This window comes from Gymnoscopelus microlampas (genome assembly GCF_963454915.1).
Source record: "Gymnoscopelus microlampas genome assembly, chromosome: 6".
Classification (NCBI taxonomy): Eukaryota; Metazoa; Chordata; class Actinopteri; order Myctophiformes; family Myctophidae; genus Gymnoscopelus; species Gymnoscopelus microlampas.
In genome coordinates, this window is record NC_139943.1 from 38,281,452 (window position 1) to 38,302,583 (window position 21,132).

Here is a 21,132-nt window from a genome sequence, read left to right on the forward strand (position 1 = left end):
TTGAAAGTGTGACTTCTGCTTACAATGTAGCTGTTCTATCCATAGCGCAGTAGGAAGAGCTCTTGACTTCAGCCTACAAGATCATGGGATCGAATCCCAGCACAGGAACCTTGGCATCTGAGCAATTTGGCTCCCACGGGTCTACTATCTTTTTTCGCCTTTATCATAAAGGTTGCTGGACAATATATAGAGGATGAAATGCATCATTTATTAAATAATATAAAGGTAATATCAAATACATTGTAAAAAATTAGAGACATGACGCTTTATTAGCAAGACTTTTATTATATTATTCCTCATTTTGCTGGTTTCCCCTGAAACCCCTTTACTGTTACAGAGTAGAACTGCCTTAGAATCTCTGCTGATGATGTGGCCATAGCTGAATGGTTAGAAAGCCTGACTGGGCAAGCCATACATCCCAGGTTTGATCCCAGGTCTCAACAATGTGTAAAAGTGTCCCTGAACAATACAATGAAAAGAATAGTTCCCCACAAAAAATACGTATTTTCTATCAATTACACACTCCATGAAGCCTTGAATTCATGGAGATTTTTTTGTTTTTGACACATTCCAGAGCAGACTCATACATATTGATTGGATGCATGGTGTATATAATAGGCAGACATCAAATTTCGCGATAATAGGCTGCGATAGCCTATTTCATAATAGGCTATCGCAGACATCAAATTTCTCTTTTGGGTCTTGAGTCCCGAGACTCAAGACCCAAAAGAGAAATTTGATGTCTGCCCGGGAGCCGGGACCCAAGCCTCAAGATTCTTGAGTTAAAAAGTTTGTGAACCACTGCCATTTAGAACAGTGGTTTTCAACCCTTTTCATGCCAAGGACCCCTATCTGAAAATGTTTTGTGCCAGGGACCCCCAGAAGAAAAGATTTGAGTTAAAAATGTTCGCTTTAAAAATTGTATATATATGTATTTCAAAAGATATGCACACATTCAAGATTTTTCAAAAATAGCAGATCTAGATCTTGAGCTATGAGCTGACCGGCCCTGCAGGAGTGCCAGGGGTGAGGGTCTAAATGTAATTCCTGGGAACGCCACTGTTCCATGAGCTGCTGCAGTGCTGCTGTTCAGCCACAGAGAAGAACGCCGCTCTGGTTTCGGGCTCCATGATTGGTCAAGTTCAAGGATTCTGCTATCGACTTTCATGGTCTTTTATAGGAATACGTGAAGCCTGACTTTACCATCCTGGCTCGACACAGCCTGGCTTGACAAGGTCTAGCTCGACAAAGTCGCTCCTTTTCAGCCTGGCTTGGCATTCATGGAACTGAATAAACCAGGCTGTACGGACCAGACTTTGTCAAACCTGGATTTGACTTAAATCCAGGCTTATTTAATTCTCCTTTCGTGTAATAGGCCCCCGGTAGACTACAAGCCCTTTAGCCAACACAAACAAATACTCACGAGGAGTCCTGATCTAAAACAATGGTGTAAATTAATTAAATGTAATACAGTTGACAGTTGCTGCCCTGAGAGTAATTATAATAGACCAAATAGTAAAGAATTTACAAGAAAGAATAGATATTTCTATTCATTGTTATACACAGAAGTGGATGTAATGAATCCACAAGGGCCTATGTGGTATGTATGTTTCATGTGTTGGTTATAGGATTGAATGGGATCCATAGCAATCATCTGCTCCCCCAGCAAAGTAGGCAGCTGTGAGTATGGAAATAGGGCACTCATGACCTATCTATATGATTCTATATCTATGGCAGTGACAGATAAATAGTCTTGGTCTTGAGCTAAACATTTCTTAAATTAATTAAGTCATGCCTCAGTGGCTTATTATCACAAATGAAAACAAGGTGTCCAGATCAAAAGTAAAGAAAAAATAAAGCAGGACACATTTTTTCTAAAGCAACCTATTCATTTTGTGTTTACCCCAAGTTCCGGTGTAGCCCAGAAAAATTGACCAAGGAAGAAAGCTGCCAATGGGCTAGGAGAAAATGTGTCAAGTTGATGGTCTCCAGTCACTGAGTGTGATTTCCTGTCAAATCTGCGGGTCCATTGTTCTGTTCATTGTCCTGTTCATTGTTCTCTCCATTGTTCGGTTCATTGTTCTGCTCATCTAGGAGGCCTTCCTGAAACAGCCAAACATAAGGAACCATTAGGTATTTAACCACTTACATATTGTTACTGTCGGGTGGAAACCTTTTAAGTCTAAAGCCTTTCCTTTTCTAAAAACGATTTAAAAATGTGAAAATAGCCGATCTACAAGCTTGTAGATCGGCTATTGTATGAATAAGTAGGGCATTCATTTACAAACAACAACAAAACATAAAAAGTTGGAATATGAAGATATGAGGTTTCTGCCTGACAGCAACGATATATACTTCCTTATTGCTGTATTGTGGAAATAGTCAATCTACAGTACATGTACAAGCTCACAGTGTGTCGCGATGTGTTGAGCTTGTAGATCAGCTATAAAGTTCTTAACATTCTTGAAAATTTGCCCAAAACAGAGAAGCCATGGTTAATACGGTTAAAATAGAAATTCAGACATCCTCTTTAGTTTTATCATTAAAGAACGTTAAGTCCTAAGTTGCTATTCAATTGGAATGAAATACTCCATGCTTACGTCTGTTTGTTTTCATAATAAGTATTACTTTATGGCAACGTTGACTCACCTCCCTGTGTCTGTAAACTCCCAGCTGGAAGCGACAGCAAACAACATCCACTATGAAGCCTACCATCCCATGAAGCATGCCTGTCAGAAAATAAACAACATCCACTATGAAGCCTACCATCCCATGAAGCATGCCTGTCAGAAAATAAACATCCACTATGAAGCCTACCATCCCATGAAGCATGCCTGTCAGAAAATAATGTCACAGGCGTACGTACATATGAGATTGATTATCCTTGTCGTGCATGGGAAATGTCAGCCCTAATATTGGGCAATTCACCATCTCCCTCTTTTGTTTGAGACTTTCACATCAGACTGTATGCCAGCTGCTTGCATTTGCCAGTGCCCAATTTGTTCAAATTACTGGTATGCCAGTATTTATTTATAAAAACAATAAACTGGCAAGCAAGTTTTAAGTTTTTGTACAGTGAATTGGACATTTGTTGAAATATGGAGCAGACCCAAAAGATTAGGAAAGAATATGTTTAGGCAAAAAACATTACACTAACAGATGCAATACCATGTTTTCTCCTACATTAAAACAGAAGGAGATAACTGCCTTAGAAGGGACCATGTCTTATAACTCAAATCTATACCTATTATGGTACCACGGTATGTGCCATGTGGCTTGTGTGTGCGAGTGTGTTTTCTTGAAATAGTCAACATTTTGTTAATTAGGGACGAATAATTGATGACAAAATTTGGTTGATTTTACTGCAGTTTCATAAGATTTGCTATGGCTAGGGTAAAGAGATATGGACTGAATGTAAGTCAATGCAATGTCCCCAAACGTTTGCAAAACCAACGTTTGTGTGTGAGAGAAAGAGTTTCTGAACCTGTTGTGGAGAAAATGCCTCCAACAATGCCGCAGAGTCTGATGAAAAACTTCCACAGTGGCATGTGCTGCTCTGTGATTTTAACCATCAGGGAGCTGATGTCATACTTCATGAAGATCCCTGACACTCCATGGCTGCCTGCAGCATGGTTTATTACCCGCTCCTACATAAGAGAACAAGACAGACAGTACACTTAAATACACAGCTGGAAGTACACCAAGATACATATTCTGATCAACTTAACCCATTTAGACCGGGAAAGAATCTGTGTCATTTTCAGATTTCTTTGGCAATAAAAAAATCTGCTATTCAAAAAAAAGAAAAATCGTGAAAATGTGTGCAAATCTTTAAACATATATATATTTTCAAAGCGAACATTTGTCAAATGTTTTGTTCCAGGGACCTCCAGAAGCAAAGATTTGAGTTACAAATGTTCACGTTAATATATATATATATATATATATATATATATATATATATATATATATATATATTAAAAGATTTGCACACATTTTCACGATTTTTCAAAAATAGCAGATATACAAACTCGGTGTCGCGCTATGAGCTCGTAGATCTGCTATTTTTGAATAGCCCTAAGAAATCTTAAAATGACACGAGATGCGTTCCCCCGGATTGAATGGGTTAAGCATACAGACTACTGAAACCTAAACATACCCGCTCAGTGACTGAGTACTGGTGTGTCTCTGCTGCGATCTGGTAGGTGTTCAGTTTTGTGGGCACTATGGTGATGAAGTACTGGAACATGTGATTATCTGGAGAGAGAGGTATTATAAATGCTAGTTAGTCACTGAACCAAAGACCTCAAGGCAACAGCATTTTACACAAACAAAAGCACAACATAGATTGTAAAAACAAAACAATGTAAAGCTTCATAATATAGATGAGAAAGAAATATGAAGGAAGAGGCCGCACTGCTCGCAGCCACAATGCAAATATACTTTTAATAAATAACCTACATTTTACACTAGGTAGGTCTTCTTCAGGGTAGGAACACTGCATTAGTAGTCAGTTTTTAAAAGCATGGAGGGTCATCCTATGTTTAAGCGGGTGTAATGTCAGTTATGACAAAACCTGTTTATGTTTATTCAGCTTTCAGCATGATCACAGGTTTAAAAAGACAGGTGCCATTAAAAACACTGAATTATTATATCAATAAAATGTCAATCTCAATAATCAAAAGTTCAGAATCAGATAATCTAATAACCCTTAAAACACAAATCTAAAATCCACAATCATTAAGAACCACGCAGGGGCTTAACGGGTTCTTTGTTCAACAGCGGTGCTATATACGTAGCATCTCAACCATCCCAAAAAACTGCTGAATAACCCCCAAAAACCTTGTGTGTATCCTTTGGCAAACAGAAATCTTTGCTTTTGTTTCTTTCCTTTTAAATGACTGAACCTTTCTTATGCCTGGCTGTGCACCATGAAGAAGTGTGCACATTAGTTGCCTGTTAGTATAAGACATTACTGATGACTTTTAAGCTAAATATATAATCCATTGGTAAGCGTTGTCACTTACTAAAAAGATCTTCAAGCTAATTATCTTGAAGGTCTGTTCTTGTCGGCTTTTGGCAAGCAACACCGCTGTGCGATGGAGTATAATTAGACATTAGACATAGCTGGGTCTTGCCTTTAGCATAATTATGGTCCGTTTTGGCTGCTCTAAAAAATGTCCAGGAAGGAGATCTCTGGGCGCCAAACAAGAAACACAAACACACTGGCCATTCCAAGATGCCGAACTGAGAGAAATCACCAATCCCATATATGTGCAGACTCTTAAAGAGGTTCTCTACTGGTTCTTCAGCTTAGTTTAGGCACGTCTACTGTTTTTTTATGGTTTTACCATTGACAAATGTGCTTCAGATAAAGGTGCAATAGTCAATAGATTCCCTTATGATTACGAGCCAAATAACCACTTTCAGCGCTATTTTGATATATTTGACAGAGCGCTCATTTATTATTTGATAACGTAAACCTACGGTCACTGGAGACTTTCTCCGTCCCATCCAGTGGGTTGATGATCCCAGGGAGCTTCTCCCCAAACGACAGGTGATCGATACGGTGAGAGAAGTTATAGGCTATAATAGAAGAGGTCACATCAAAACAATTAAAACTTATGACAGTCCACTGCATCTTATGTCATCATGTGTTAAGGCTGATTTACATTTCATGAGTCATGTGCCAAAAATAAAATCTATAAGCTCACAACACATTATGAGCTTGCAGAACTGCTATTTTGTGGAAGAAAGTATAAATTAAAGGTTAAAGGTAGTGATATTTTTTGGCTAAAAGAAAAGTAATCTTTTGTGTAAAAAGGTTAAAGCTCTCTATTCTGATAGTAATAATTGCTACAGAGTATTTGATCAGTAACATGGGTCTCCCGTCTCTTAATAAAAGAGAAAATATATTTTCAGGTGGGTTGCCAATTGCATCCAATCAGGAGAGAATACCAAGAGCTTTAATTTTATTTGTCTGTTCATTTCTTTGTGTCATCAATTCCAATTTCACTTGTTTATTCTGTATCCCGTATGAGTTCTCTTGCATGATTGGATAGAATTGGAATCCCGACCTGAAAATGTAATTTCCGTTTACTAAAGAGCTGGAGAGACGGGGAGACCCCTGTTACTGAGCAAACAATTGAAGTATTTGTTCAGATAAGGTTCTCAGAGCCCTGGGCCCTGCTCATGAGGTTGTAATAACCCTGAGTTCATTGCTTGCTATAGTCTATATGGAGCTATTTAATACTTATTTTAACAAAATAATATCACTTACTGTACCTTGCATCAACTAGACAATGGAAACAAGCACTCAAGGCTTTTTGTGTTATCCCTTTAGCATTATTGTATAACTGTACCTTTTGCAAACGGTTAATTAAGTAATCAATCAATCAACTCACTCTCATGACTAACAAGTGCTGCCAGGTGGGCGTGGCCTCTGGGATGTGGGATAGCCCTGGTGGGGTAAAAAGGTCAGAGGTCAAGTTCTGGAAAGTTTCCATACCTCTGACTTGATGATAATGAAGGATGAAGATCGTACATCACACATTCATAAACTCAATTATGGCTCTTTTCCACTACAACTAAGTGAAGGGTTTTATATTTGTTGATGGTATGTTTGTTGATGAATTGAAAACATAGGACCACAAACAAGTCCCAAGGACTTATTTGTGTTATCCTTTTAGCTCAAATGTCTGACTTTACCTTGTGCTGTTTACATTTCTGTCTAATAAAGTACTCAATCAATATTCGATCAACCATGTGTGTGGTGCTGTGTAACGTATTTCACAGGATCAAATTAGTTTTCCATTCGCTATAGCTTGGTTTCAGATATGGGTTTTTCTCAGAACCTAATTTGGGTCATGCTCATAAGGTAATAATACTAACTCTGAGTTCTGGGAACCGAGAACCGATACTTTCAATGGCAAAAATAGATGATCAACAAGCTCGCAACGTGATGTTGTGAGCTTGTAGATCGTCAATTTCCCCTTTTTTTAAATGTTTTTTATGACATACAGCAGGTTATAATAGAAACGTAAAAAAAGAAAAAGAAACATCACATAACTTCACAGGTTCTGGAAAGTTTCAGACAATGGAAGGTTCTAGGTTACGTTTGTTAACTTTCACATGTGAAAAGGCCCTAAGAACATTTTAGGTGAGAAGAAGACCATACAGTTGCTCAATATTGATTCATTTCACATTTACAATGTCTAGTGTCTAGTTCAAAAGTGCAGTATTATAGGGACGTTCGTTGGGATGATTCTCTCTGATAAATCAGTAGCTTGCAGTGTTTTCACATTACCTACAACCGGTATGTTTTGTACCATAAAAGGTACTGGTACTACTTTTATAAGATGGAATTGGAAAAAGCGCCATTAAATTCCTACCAGTTGCTGAATCGTAACTAGCTAATAGCTAATTAATGACAAGGGCAGAGTTTAGTTTGTTTGACTATTAAATAGATCATGGGTGAGCAACTTTGATGATGAAGAGGGCCACTAAATTTACACACTCATTCTAGGGGCCACATTGCATATCTGCACTCTCACCAGTAGTATACTGTAAACCCCAACACTCAAATAGCACATAATAGTCACAAACGTAATAATAAAGGGATTTTTAGGATATTAACAATCATTATTCAGTGTAACATTTGAAATCATTTCAAATGCATTTAGGAATGCCTGTATTCATTTTATGAACTGATATGATACACATATAGATACTGTACATACTTTCCCACGGTGATGTGGAAGTTTCCTGCAACCTTGTTGACATACAGGTGTCCGTGTATCCTGCAGGCCTCCAGCGGCTGAGTGGGTTTGTCTTCTCTGGGAGAAATACCAGGACGTAAAAGTTACCAAGACATTATTCCATTTCTCACCAAGTCCATCTTTTATCTGATCTATAAATTCCAGGAATATGTGTCTGTGTGTGTGTGTGTATCTGTCTGTGTATCCGTCTCTCGAGACGTCAATTACTGGCATCATAGTAGTATGGTACTAATGTCATACATGTCTATCATCATAGATTGGTCTCCAAGTACTCTGACGCGTGCTTTCGAATCACACCGCACTCTATCCGAAGTGCCTTTTAGATCGCCTTTTAAAACACCATACTGTTTGCTGCTGCTTTTAACAGTTATTTCCCCCCACTATGGCAGAAAGTTTGGAAATAATAACTGTTAAAAGCAGCAGCAAACAGAATGGTGTTTTAAAAGGCGATCTAAAAGGTGTGATTCGAAAGCACGCTACTCTCACAACAGGTACTGTACTAGTTCCACATAATTATGCATAGAAAAAACCCACCCACAACATCCTAACCGCTTTAATGGAATTAAAAAGGTTGAGAATCACTGCTTTAATGGAACTCATCTTCAACAATAACACAAACCTGGGAGGCAGAGCGGTAGGAGATCCTTTCATGGTGGTCTTGAAGAGAACATTCTGCAGTGAGTGTTCTTCTCTTAAACGCTCTTGGATGTGCAGCAGGGTCCTAACAGGGAGGGACAGGGAGATTAAGGGTCAGAAGACATATACATGAACACCCCTTTTTCTACTCTGTACATATAGTGTTTTATATTTGTTGATGATATTGTATTTTGGTGTTATTATGCTATGTTGATTAATTGAATACATCAACCTCAATGGAAACAATTCCTTAGGACTTTCTTGGGTTATCCTTTTAGACCAAGTGTATGACTGTACTCGTGTTGTTTGCATTTCTGTCTAATAAAGTATTCAATCAATCAATCACAAACAACTTTCAGGGTGAGAGAGGACAGTGAGAACACAAAAAAATGTCCCACCCCTTTGCGGTACTCTTTGTCACTGTACTGTACATTTGCACTATGTGAAATGTGTCATTTCATTTTCAAATTCTAACTATTTAGCAACGGGCGGGCGCAATTACTACAGCCCCCAGGGAGCAGTTAGGGGTTAAGTCTCTTAAGCGACACTTCAACACATGGGGTGAAACGGGGGGTGAACTGGACACCTTCTGATTCCCGGCCAGACGGCCTCTAGTCTCTACCCATGACTTGAGATGACGAAAAAAGTGATTACGTGAATAAAGTGGCCTTTTCAATTTAGGTTCACTTCACTAAGTGTTTTTCACACAGAGGAAAACTGCCTCTTGACCTTGCAGATTGTTACCATGGATGCATCTCTACAGAAAACCCAAAATGGGATGTGCTGAGTAAGGTGAATGTTAAACACTTCATTTGTAGCTGGCCGATACCATTGCATTTAAGTTAAACAAAGATCAACTTTAGTGTAGCATATAAATAGAAATACTTTTGACTCTAGACAACTTCCAAGTGAAGCAAAGTAACAGACCAAAGTTGGAAATGTTGACAGTATCCCTTTAGTGAAGTTTAAAACATGATTGAGATTTGGGGCATTTCAATGTGTTAATAAACCAAGAATGTCTTACATGTGCCAAAATCTTTGCTGAGGTGAAAGTTCAAAATGGGCCTGAAACAAAAAGAAAATCACATCATTTAAACCCAGAAATGCATAACACATAAAGACATCAACATGAGCCATGTATGTTTGGTTGCACTGTTAATCATTTCAAAGTTCTAATGGGCTCAATACTACGTACGCTTCCCTCAACACAAAATCTCTTATATTATATAAGAATTGTTGATCTACAAGCTCACAACATGTTATGAGCTAGTAGTATATCTGCTATTTTCGCAGAATGTTTGGCTCAGCCCAGAATAGGGACACTACGGTTAATCTATTACAAGGGGCATAAGATCAGACAGTCATACTCACTGGTTCATATTCTATACCATCGGATGACACCATCGTCTCTGCTAGATCAAGGACATCGGCCCCTACAACTGCATTCAGCCACAAACCAAGTGTCAATATAAATGAGTGAGGCATGACAACAATGTTTATGGAAGTAAATACACGCTAATGGGATACAGTATCCTGACTACAAAAATTACTACAAAAAAGAATATCCAAATAAATCCACTTACACTGGCATTTCATGGCAACTGTGATGTCAAGGTTTATTCTTAGTTTACTGTGAAGGCAAGTCAGATATAATTAGGTTGGAGGAAGAGCTTTTAAGTACATCATTACAGTCAAAATCTTTGAAAATGTGATTTCTTTGGCTATTCAAAAATAGCAGATATACAAGTATGAGCTTGTAGATCTTGTAGAAATGTGTGCAAATCTATGAATATATATATTTTTAGCGAACATTTGTACTCAAATATTTGCTTCTGGGGTCCCTGGAACAAAATATTTTACAAATTATATATTCAAAGATTTGCACACATTTTCACGATTTTTCAAAAATAGCCAAAGACATCTAAAATGACAGATGCGTTCCCGGTCTTAATGGGTTAAGCAATAACAGATCACGAGCAATTCCGTATCTCTTTTCACCTGCTATAATCTTTGTCCACCTCATATTCATAATTCATCCATGTGTCTCTGTACACAAAGAATTCCAGGAAGGCCAGGACAGCCATGAAAGTGAATGCTATCAAAGACACTGGAGAAAAACATGAATCACAACATGGCATTTTACATTGAGTGCAATAAAATCTTCTCAGTGCTATTTTACCCATTTCTTCCTCAATTTCCTGGAGTCACATCTAACTATTCAGAATTAGAAGAATTAAAATTTTACCAATGGTGGAAAGTAATTAAGTAAGTAATTAATTAATTAATTTTGAGGTATTTTTTACTTTTTACTTTACTGGAGTATTTCCAATTTTCAATACTTTTACTTCTACTCCACTATCTCAGAGGCAAATATATCACTTTTACTCCACTGTCTACAATTATTGGACAACTTGGTTACTAGTCACTTTGTAGATTTAAATATTATTACAAAACATACATTAACCACTTCAGCCCTGGTTATTTGAAAATAGCCGATCTACAAGCTCACGATGCAACGCTTTGTGAGCTTGTAGATCTGCTATTTTCAAAATATTTTTACACATTTTATACATTTGAAAACTTGTGAATTGGGACATTCTGCATAATGAACACTTTTACTTTTGTACTTTAAGTATATTTTGATACCAATACTTTTACTCAAGTAAATTCTGAATTCCGGACTTTCACTTGTAACAGAGTATTTCTACATTGCATTGATACTTTTACTTAAGTAAAACATTTGAGTACTTCTTCCATCACTGCTAGTTCGGTTTACCTGTACCCCCTGCAGCTGAGGTCTCTACATAGCTGTCAGGAACCTTGGGGAATGCATCCAGCTCTTTAACTAGACTCAGAGCTTTCTTCTTGGTCAGTCTCCTCATGTTGACAATAGTGGATGATGATGATCTCTCATTAAATGTGAATTTTAGGCTGACTTTTCATTTTGTATGACGACTAATTTTTTAAAAGACCATTGTTTTGTTTGCAGTCATTCCACTTCCATGCTGACGTCGCCTTATGAGTGCTAACCAGTTTAGCCTTTTAAACAAACCATAAGACAGATCAAAGTACGTAGATTACAGTAAACTTTGTATGGTAGAACGCTCAGACAAACGTTTAATCCTGGAGACTGTTTATTATTACATGAGTACATGAAATAACATGTGGAATTCACAGGGTAGTCTAGTCCAGGAGGCTAGGAAACTTCATTGCTTGTTATGGATGAACTGTTATCAACTTTGACCCACGGATCTGGTTTGAAACTGCTTCCATTTTCACTTAGCGCCCCCCTCTGGTTACTAAATGTTACTCAGGTTCTGTATTTCAGTGGTTCTCAACCTGTGGGTCAGGATCCCCAGGGGGGTCCCCACATGAATTTGGGGGGGGTCCCCAGATGACAGTGTAGTAACAATCTAAAGACTTTTAAGACCTTTTTAATACCTCAAAAATAAAATAAAAGAGACCATTACTGCATAAAGGTAATCAACAAACTTATACTATAAAAACTGGTCAAACATTGGCCGAATTGTCAAATAATATAAGAAAGAGGCAAAAGCTGTGAGCTATTTTCACAATATTTATCTGTGGAACTGAGTCAAACAAAACGTTATGCCCCAACTCCAAATGCTTATCAGGTTGGGGGGGGGGGGGGGGTCCCAGTTCAAATGTGATTATTTTGGGGTGTTGCGGCCTGAAAAGGTTCAGAACCTCTGCTCTATTTGACTTGGCACCCCTTAAGTGCAATGAGACTGTTCATTTGTTAAAGATATTGGTGGACAAATGTTTTGGGGCAAAAAAAAACATGTAACAAATTGCATTTATTATAACTTCTTGGATACAATGCAACAAGAGCTAAATCTGTGACTTATACGCATTAACAAAAACATTTCCAATTTTTAAAAAGGTGCCTGATGATATGAGTGGTGGTTAGGAAAAACGTAACACTATTATTAAACAAAAACAAGGGAAACCTAGAGGTGTGCAAAGTTGAGCTGCATGGATCATTGAATGCCAACCTTGACCTTTGACCACCACATTGCAGCATGTCAGATATTCAGTTATAGATTTAAATGTACTACATTTCATGGCCTTATGTTGATTTGATGAGTCAGTGCATGGGTCAATTATCTCTGCCAGGCAGAAGGTAAGGATCATGTTTTCGCCCCTGTCGATTGGTGCCAGATTTCTTGTGCCAGATTTCTTGTGCGTGCTGCCAGTAGGCCAAGGATGTAAATCCCTGAATATCTTTGACATACTGAATTTTTTTCTAATGGTAAATAGTAAAATGGTGCATTTACATAGTGCCATTCCCATTACCCAAAGTGCGGTACAATGTGGATTACATTCACTTCACACACACACAGACAGCAGAAGAAACCATACAAGGCACCAACCTGCTCATCAGGAGCAGTGGGGGGGGGTCAGTGCTCAAGGACACTTCGTTCCAATTCCCAAGCGCCACCGCAATATTGTGTGTGAATATCTTTTTACATTTTACGAATTCCTCGTCCCCCTGATCAATTAGTCTTGCGTTCCACACTGATGTCATCAATAAAGTCATGATCAATATAACGTCAGATTCTCTGGCAGAGATAGGCGCTCCACTGAGCAGCCCTCTCTAGTTACTCATGCACTGGGGTTAGGTTTAATCATTACTTGGACAGTGACAACATACATACATACATACAAACAGGGATTCTCAAAATGTTTAAGTTCAACAACGCCCAGTTTGAGCATTAGCCCATTTTCTCTCAGGGACCTCAGTCTACAATGTAAAATCCTGTGTTAATTAAACTCAGTATGTACTGTAAGATGGAACCAAATGGTCCATTTGATTCCATTCGTACACTCTTTGGGCAGCCAGTCTGAACATAGCCTTAGACAGGTAAGCAAGAGAGCAAGCAAGCACGCCTACAAATATAATTCTAGTTTGTAGCTTCTCCCAGAAACAAGTTCACAATGCGATCTCCACTAATGTTAACAGAAAAACTCAAATATCACTCAAAAACAAATATCAAAAAGGACAAAACAGCCTCTCAGTCGTATCTACACAGCAATACAATTAAATACACAAAGTGACCTCTGACGTATAAATAGTTAGCTTTGGAGTTCCGTTTTTGGGACTGTGGGAATTCTGGGAAATGCCATGTCCACGCATCAATGTTCATTTTCATCAGGCACCACACAGTGCATTATTTTGAGAAATGAGGTGGGGGATACTTAAAGGGCAAGACCACTTTAGTAGAGGTTTGGATTGTGTAGTTACCTTGCCGTGATGTAACTCCAAAGGTGGACAAGAAATCAAAAATAATTGCTCCAGTGATTAGAATTGATAATTCCAAATATGCTCCTGTTACATTGTACGCTGAAACAGCACTCTTTTAGCACAAAACAAACATTGATTCAGACAATATAGAGCATCACCAAACCCAGTACTGGGGCGGCAGTGGCTCAGGGGTAGGGGTACTTCCTGTTGATTTTGCCATTTTTATTAGGAAGAAAACCCGGACTGGATCCGTGGATCTGGATCTTCAAATAGTAAAATCAACAGTACTGGGTTTGGTGATGTTCTATATTGTCTGGATCAACTTTGATTGCGTTCGTTTATGTGCTAATAGAGTGACTTTGGGAGCTGTTTCAGCATACAATGTAAGTCAATGAAGAGCATATTTTGAACTAGACGCGTCGCAATTCCGGGGAAATTGCAGAGTGTGGTTGCGCCGACGCCGGTCGCGGGTCGCGGCCGCCGGGACTCGAGGAATAGGCCGGGAGGAATAACGTCGGAGGCTGCGCCAATGACATTGTCACGTCTCTCATGAGATCGCTTGCGTTTCATTTTGAAAGGATCGATCCACCCCGAAATAATGTTTTTGCATCAAACGGTTACATTTTGCGCATTTGTGGCGCCCCCTATGGGTCAAAGTGGAAATGCTTTTGGGAATTTGTTGAGTAAACCACCCTCGACATGTGATTCGAATTTGGGATTGACCGGACGTTTCGTTCGTGATTTCTGGCATTTTTGGTAAAACGGGCCCCTCCCGCTAACTTTGGAAGCCATTTACGGACGGACGGTACGGACTATCAAAATTCCGCTTGGATAGGTTTATCGCATGGGTCCATAGATCACGTGTACCGATTTGTGTGAGATTTGGAAAAAAATTGAAGGAAAAGGATTAAAAAGTGTGTTTTGAAGAAAATTCAAAATGGCGGAAAATCTATCCTGACGCAAATGGGCGTGGCCTATATGGGAAGATGCGTCGTGACCCAAGGAATCCAGGGAAAAAGAAATTTTGATTTTACGACCTACGGTTCAAGAGTTATAGGCCAGGGGCACGGTGGCGCAGTCGGTAGCGCTGTCGCCTCACAGCTAGAAGGTCCTGGGTTCGATTCCCGCCAGGGACGCTGTGGGCGCTGGGGGCGTGTCTTCTCCTCCGCGTCATCAGCGCCCATACCCAGGGTGGGGTTGGCGAAAGGGCCTACTCTGTGTGGAGTTTGCATGTTCTCCCCGTGTCTCCTAGGGTAGTTAATACCCTCACAAAAACATGTAGTAATCCTGGTCGCTATACCGCCTCCCCCATGACAGCCGGGGCGCCTGATGGAGGGGAAGGGAACTGGTTGGAATAACGTGTTCCTTCCACGCGCTACGTCCAACCAGGGAAACTCCCCCCTGTCAGGTGACAAGAAGGTCAGTTGGCTCTCATGCACTGAAGGAAGCATGAGCTCGGCCCTGGCCTCCCTGGCTGTGGGGGACCGGTGTAGTGCTGGTGTAGGGCTGGTGTAGCGCCCAGGATCACTTAGGAAATTGGCACCGGGTGAAAAAAATGGGTTACAAAAATCGTGGGATAAAAATTATAAAAAAAAAAAAAAAAAAAAAAAAAAAAAAAAAGAGTTATAGGCCAAAAGGTAAAGGGGGCTGTTATAGCGCCACCATGTGGCCGACTGGTGTGATTATTTTCTTAATAATTTTTCAAAAAACTATTAACCTCCCCTCCAAATCTTGTAACTGTAGCCCTTACGGTGTCCGAGAAAAAAATACTTGAATGGGAGTTTTTGCAATTCCCATTAAAGTGGATGGGGAAATTTAATGCACAAATAAATCAATATCAAAAAATCTATCCTGACGCAAATGGGCGTGGCCTATATGGGGAGATGCGTAGTGACCCAAGGAATCCAGGTGAAAAGAAATTTTGATTTTCGGACCTACGGTTCAAGAGTTACAGGCCAAAACGTAAAGGGGGCTGTTATAGCGCCACCATGAGGCCGAATGGTGTGATATTTTTTTCAATAATTTCGGACAATATTATGAATTATCCCTCCAAATCTGATAACTCTAGCTCTTACGGTTTCTGAGAAAAAAATACTTGAATTTGATTTTTTTCACTTTTCCATTAAAGCGGATGGGGACATTTAATGGCACTAATAAATTAATATCAATTAAACTATTCAACCAATCTCTTAGCCCTATACAAGCGCACGATTCCCGTTCAAGACGGTCATTTTGATATATGGCACAACATTAGGGGATAAAAACTGTGGGAGGAGATGCGTCTGAAAAAAAGTTTATCTATAAATAAATAAATAAAGAGTATAGAGTACTATAGTCTGGTTGCCCTGTTGGGCAACCACACTAATTATCAATTTCTAATCAATGGAGCAATTATTTTTGATTTCTTATCCACCTTTGGAGTAACATCATGGCAAGGTAACTACATAACCCAAACCTCTACCAAAGTGGTCTTGCGCTTTAAGTTGCAAGCGGGTGTCATGCACCGGAAATAGTCTATTTTAGGACAATCTACAAGCTCACAAAGCATTGTGAGCTTGTAGATCTGCTATATCCGGGGTGCGGCACCCGCAAGCAACTAGGCATAACTCAGACTTCATTCTGCAGGGACTGAGTCAGGGCCCTCGTGCCTCAGCACATCTGTCTCTGGGATGTCGAAGGTGGGTGTGTCAGGTGGCTCCTGAGAGAGGTCTTCAGAGCATGGGCTGACGGTGGGGGACACCACATCCGGGCTGGTGTCACAGGACTCTGTGCTCTGCTCCGAGGTGGCCGTGGCGATCGTCGTGGCAACGCTCTGGGGCATTGGGTCAAACTCATCATCGTCATCCTCCGGAATGGGTGCCTCATGGATATCTGACCAAAATGAAGAAACACTCTTCATTTAGACTGGTGCACTTCAAGTGGGTAAGATACCGCTGTCGGACTCGGGAGAGAAACCTTGTATCTCCATATTTAAACGTTTTATGTTATTTCATAAATGAATGCCTTTGTCATACAACAGTGTCACACATAAGTAGCGAGAATAGCACATCTACAAGTTCACAACGCGTCACATTATGACGCGTTGTGAACTTATAGATCCACTATTTTTGTAAAGCCTTTCAATTTAAATTGGTTCAGGGTGACTGTCTGTTGGTTTTTATAAATATTGAACCAATGAAAAGTATTAACAAGAGCTTGTGACTGAACATTAACTACACTAGATCCATTGGATCAGCCATTTCCTGAAAAGTAACAGTTTGGACATATCAACGTTTCCACCAGACAGCGACGATATGATAAATGTAATGATAAATGAATGAAAAATCACACTCACTGCTAAAAGCGTCTGGGTACTGCTTAGAAATCTTCCCCTTCAGTGTCCTAAAGGAAAACACATAAATGGTGAGAAGAGGTGATTGTATGCAGATACTAATCACCCATTTTCAACCTCATCTTCATATAATTGTAATGCTCATTATAAGATGCCACCATTTCTGGCTACTAGATTTATGTCTGAAGTTGGGCTGTGGACAGTCAGAAACCTGTGTCTTCATGTGTGTGTACACCAGACCTGATTCTTCTGAAAATGCTGTCCAAATCTTTCTTCATCTCCACAAGGGTTCGAGTGTGGAGCAAAAAGTGTTCATTCATCTGCCCTAGCCGCACACTGGACAGTCCATTGAAGTTAATCAGCATTTCATTGGTTTTCTCAAACCGGTCCAGCCTGGTTTTGGAACAATTCAGCAAAGTGTAAATAATCAATAGATAAATGATCATAATGTCGCTGTTGGGCAGAAACCTTGTATCTCTATAGTGTTTTTACATAAATGAATGCCCTACTTTGTCGTACAGAATACAGTGTCACACTAAAGTTGCAAAAATAGCCGATCTGCAATCTCACGTGTCTAGATGCAACGCGTTGTGAGCTTGTAGATGGGCAATTTTAGATTTTTTTTTTTGTGAAAATTAAAGTGGTTAAAGGGTTAGTTCAGATTTTTTGAGTATTTTCTGTAGGAAATACTTACCATTAATGTAGTGGTTGCAAAGGTATTAATTGATTGCCCGAGTCCCGTGGTCAGAGTTATGGTCCGTTTCTGATAAATATGAATGTAGTTCCGGTAGATTAGTAGATTTGGTGGGGGCCGCTCATTAAAAATAAATAAATTAAAAAAACTAGCGTCATTTGTATTGTTGACCTATTTCTACCATATAGAGCAGGTTTCGTTCAATTTCGACCCCTCTGTCACATGGTACTATTTTTTGTGTCATATATTTTGTGCGTGAGTAGGCTGCCGCGGCGCAGTGATTCTGGACACAAACATTAGTACCATGTGACAGAGGGGTCGAAATTGAACGAAACCTGCTCTATATGGTAGAAATGGGTCAACAATACAAATGACGCTAGTTTTTTAAATGAATCTATTTTTAATGAGCGGCCCCCACCAAATCTACTAATCTACCGGAACTACTTCATATTTATCAGAAACGGACCATAACTCTGACCACGGGACTCGGGCAATCAATTAATACCTTTGCAACCACTACATTAATGGTAAGTATTTCCTACAGAAAATACTCAAAAAATCTGAACTAACCCTTTAAGTCTGTCTGACGGTTTTATTAATATTGAGCCAATGAAAAGTATTAACAAGATTGTATAATGTGTATAATAACTACATTGGATCCATTAAACAACACAGGTTCTTTTTTCAATTTCCAGAAAGTTCAAGGTTTCCACCCAACAGACGATATGGTGCTTCTCTGGGTAGTTCAAGTTGAGTCTGGGCTCTGGATATAAGGGTTATAAAAAACAATGTTAAGTCCTCAGGATACACGTGAACCGACCAAGATGAAATTGTCTGCAGAGTGTATGTTATATTATCACGGCAAAGGAGTGGTACTCACATATGTCTCTGGGCCTGGATGATGGCATTAACATCTTCCGAGTTCACCATGCTGAGCATCCTGTTACAGAACTGTCCAGATGCTGTGGGTTCCACCATGATGAAAATGCTGCAAGTGCAAGTTTACTTTTTTTAGTGTCTCAAACCCACCCCAAGGTCTTTCTTTTAATTGATATAAACAACATAGGGAATGGGATAGGGATAGACCCAGTGGTGGAAAAAGTACTCAATTTTTTTACTAAGTAAAAGTATCAATACTGTAATGTACACACTCTTTTTACTTGAGTAAAAGTACAAAAGTATTGGTATAAAAATGGACATAAAGTACCGAAAGTACTCATTAGGCAGAATGTCCCGTTTCACAAGTTTTCAAGTGTATACAAATATTTTGAAAATAGCAGATCTACAAGCTCACAGTGCGACCCATTGAGAGCTTGTAGATCGGCTATTTTCAAATGGCCGAAATGTATATAGGGCTGAAGTGGGTAATGTATGTTTTGTAATAATAATCAAAATCTACAAAGTAACTAGTAACTAAAGTTAAAGTAAAAGTAAAGTAAAAGTACTGAAAATTGGAAATACTCCAGTAAAGTCAAAATACCTCAAAATTGTACTGAAGTACAGCTCTTTACCCCACTGAAACCCACCCACCCCAATGTCTTTCTTATAATTGAGATAAACAACATAGGGAATGGGATAGAGATAAGACAACATTGAGCACGGGATCCAAGTACAAAAATATCATGCCTTGACCAGTAGATTTGTCATTTAGAAAATACACAATATCAAGCATGCTAAAACAGCTTCAGCAACCAGGTGTTTCATAATAATGTCGGATTCTTAAAGATTGACTAGATCAGTGGATCTCAACCAGTGGTCCGGGGACCACCAGCGGTTCTTGACTGGATCCCCAGGGAAATTAGTTAACATAGAGTCACAATCATTTTAACCACTTAGCTTTGGCTATTTAAAAATAGCAGATACAAGCTCTGCTATTTTTTGAAAAATCTTGAAAATGTGTGCATATCTTTGAATATATATATATACATTTTAACTCAAATCTTTGCTTCTGGGGGTCCCTGGCACAAAACATTCTCAGATGGGGGTCCGCAGCCAAATGCATATCAATTTAGGGGTCCTTGGCATGAAAACCACTGGACTAGATGTATTTCAAATGAATGCATCATCATATTCAGCTTGCCATGCATCATGAAAACGACATTAGCCTTTTTACCTTAGAGCTTCGACGGTCGCTTTTTCTGTCACTCTATATTATTGATGAGTTTTATACCATCGGCCTACGCATGAAGTCCAAATGCCAGACATGTAGCATATAAGATATAAGTATAGATGAAGGATATGAGCTGCAGCTAAACTAAAAACTAGACACTTCCGTGTTTATTAAAATGGTCTCGTCACATGACACCCACTTCCGTTTGAAATGGCTGCGTTCCAGACGTCTACACTCAAGAGCAGCAAATAAACGGTGGTGGAAAAAGTACTCAAATGTTTTACTTAAACATTATACATTGCCGTAATACGGCAATGTAGAAATACTCAGTTATAAATTCCGGAATTCAAACTTTACTATACAAAAGTAATGGTATCAAAATGTACTCAAAGTACCAAAAGTAGAAATTACACATTATGCAGAATAATCCATTTCACAAAAAAAATAGCAGATTTACAAGCACACTTGTAGTGAGCTTATAGATCGGCCATTTTCAAATAGACAAAATTTAAATAGGGCTGAATTAAGTGGTTAATGTATGTTTGTAACAATAATCAAAATCTACAGTAATTAGTAACGTTTTCAAATAATTGTAGTGGTGTAAAGTTTTTTTTTTGTCTCCGAGTCCGAGATGTAGTGGAGTAGAAGTGAAAGTATAGAACATTGGAAAAATACTCCAGTATAGAAATACCTAAACATTTTGAGTAAATTTAGTTATTTTACACCACTGTAAATTAACTATAATAACAATAATGATAAAAATGTATAGTAGTAGTAATAATAATAACTTTATTTGTATAGCACTTTTCAAAGTGCTGCACAGCAATTGGAACAAATGCATAAAATATATAAAATAAAACATACACATTTAAAAGCCTATGGATAAGTTCTAACAGAAGATAATACATATTCCAGCAGAATAAGAAGAATCTGAAAGAAATATAATTGTCAATGCAATACAATTACAACTCCTACACACGTGCCCACATCAACATACTATATGGGCACTGAGCAGCAGTCTAATAAAATATCAAAAGTAAATATATAACATTTGTGTCTTGTGTTCCGTGTTGTACATACTTATATACCGGTAGGAATGTGATGTGGAATAAAAACATGTAGCCTAGCTATTGCGAACGTGACAACTTAGATATGTTTTTATTTTAAAACTAAATAGAGCAATCCTACATTACAGTATGCAGTGTCAGACTGAATTGACTTAAAATGTGGTGTTCTCCATTTAAAATATAAATATGCTGGTCACTGGGCAGAATAAATTGTTTACCCACCTTCACAACAAGTTCAATAAATGACACA

At 38.8% G+C, this 21,132-nt stretch overlaps 2 protein-coding genes across 2 annotated transcripts; both read right to left on the reverse strand.

The window, feature by feature from the left end:
* Positions 1 to 1,230: 1,230 nt before the first annotated feature.
* On the reverse strand, positions 1,231 to 11,650 carry LOC311047770 (endoplasmic reticulum-Golgi intermediate compartment protein 2-like). Its single transcript, XM_084060630.1, has 13 exons — positions 11,191 to 11,650; positions 10,413 to 10,521; positions 9,998 to 10,044; positions 9,786 to 9,853; positions 9,439 to 9,479; positions 8,398 to 8,499; positions 7,740 to 7,835; positions 6,405 to 6,460; positions 5,488 to 5,586; positions 4,160 to 4,257; positions 3,485 to 3,647; positions 2,650 to 2,729; positions 1,231 to 2,103 (listed from the first exon to the last, which is right to left on the reverse strand). Exons 1-13 carry the CDS (start codon positions 11,294 to 11,296, stop codon positions 1,993 to 1,995), a joined length of 1,176 nt encoding a protein of 391 aa, XP_083916756.1. The 5' UTR covers positions 11,297 to 11,650; the 3' UTR covers positions 1,231 to 1,992.
* A 3,990-nt stretch (positions 11,651 to 15,640) lies between these two features.
* kxd1 (KxDL motif containing 1) lies at positions 15,641 to 19,983 on the reverse strand. The gene is made up of 5 exons (XM_084060634.1): positions 19,819 to 19,983; positions 18,586 to 18,693; positions 17,252 to 17,404; positions 17,015 to 17,061; positions 15,641 to 16,551 (listed from the first exon to the last, which is right to left on the reverse strand). Exons 2-5 carry the CDS (start codon positions 18,681 to 18,683, stop codon positions 16,295 to 16,297), a joined length of 555 nt encoding a protein of 184 aa, XP_083916760.1. The 5' UTR covers positions 18,684 to 18,693; positions 19,819 to 19,983; the 3' UTR covers positions 15,641 to 16,294.
* Positions 19,984 to 21,132: the final 1,149 nt, after the last annotated feature.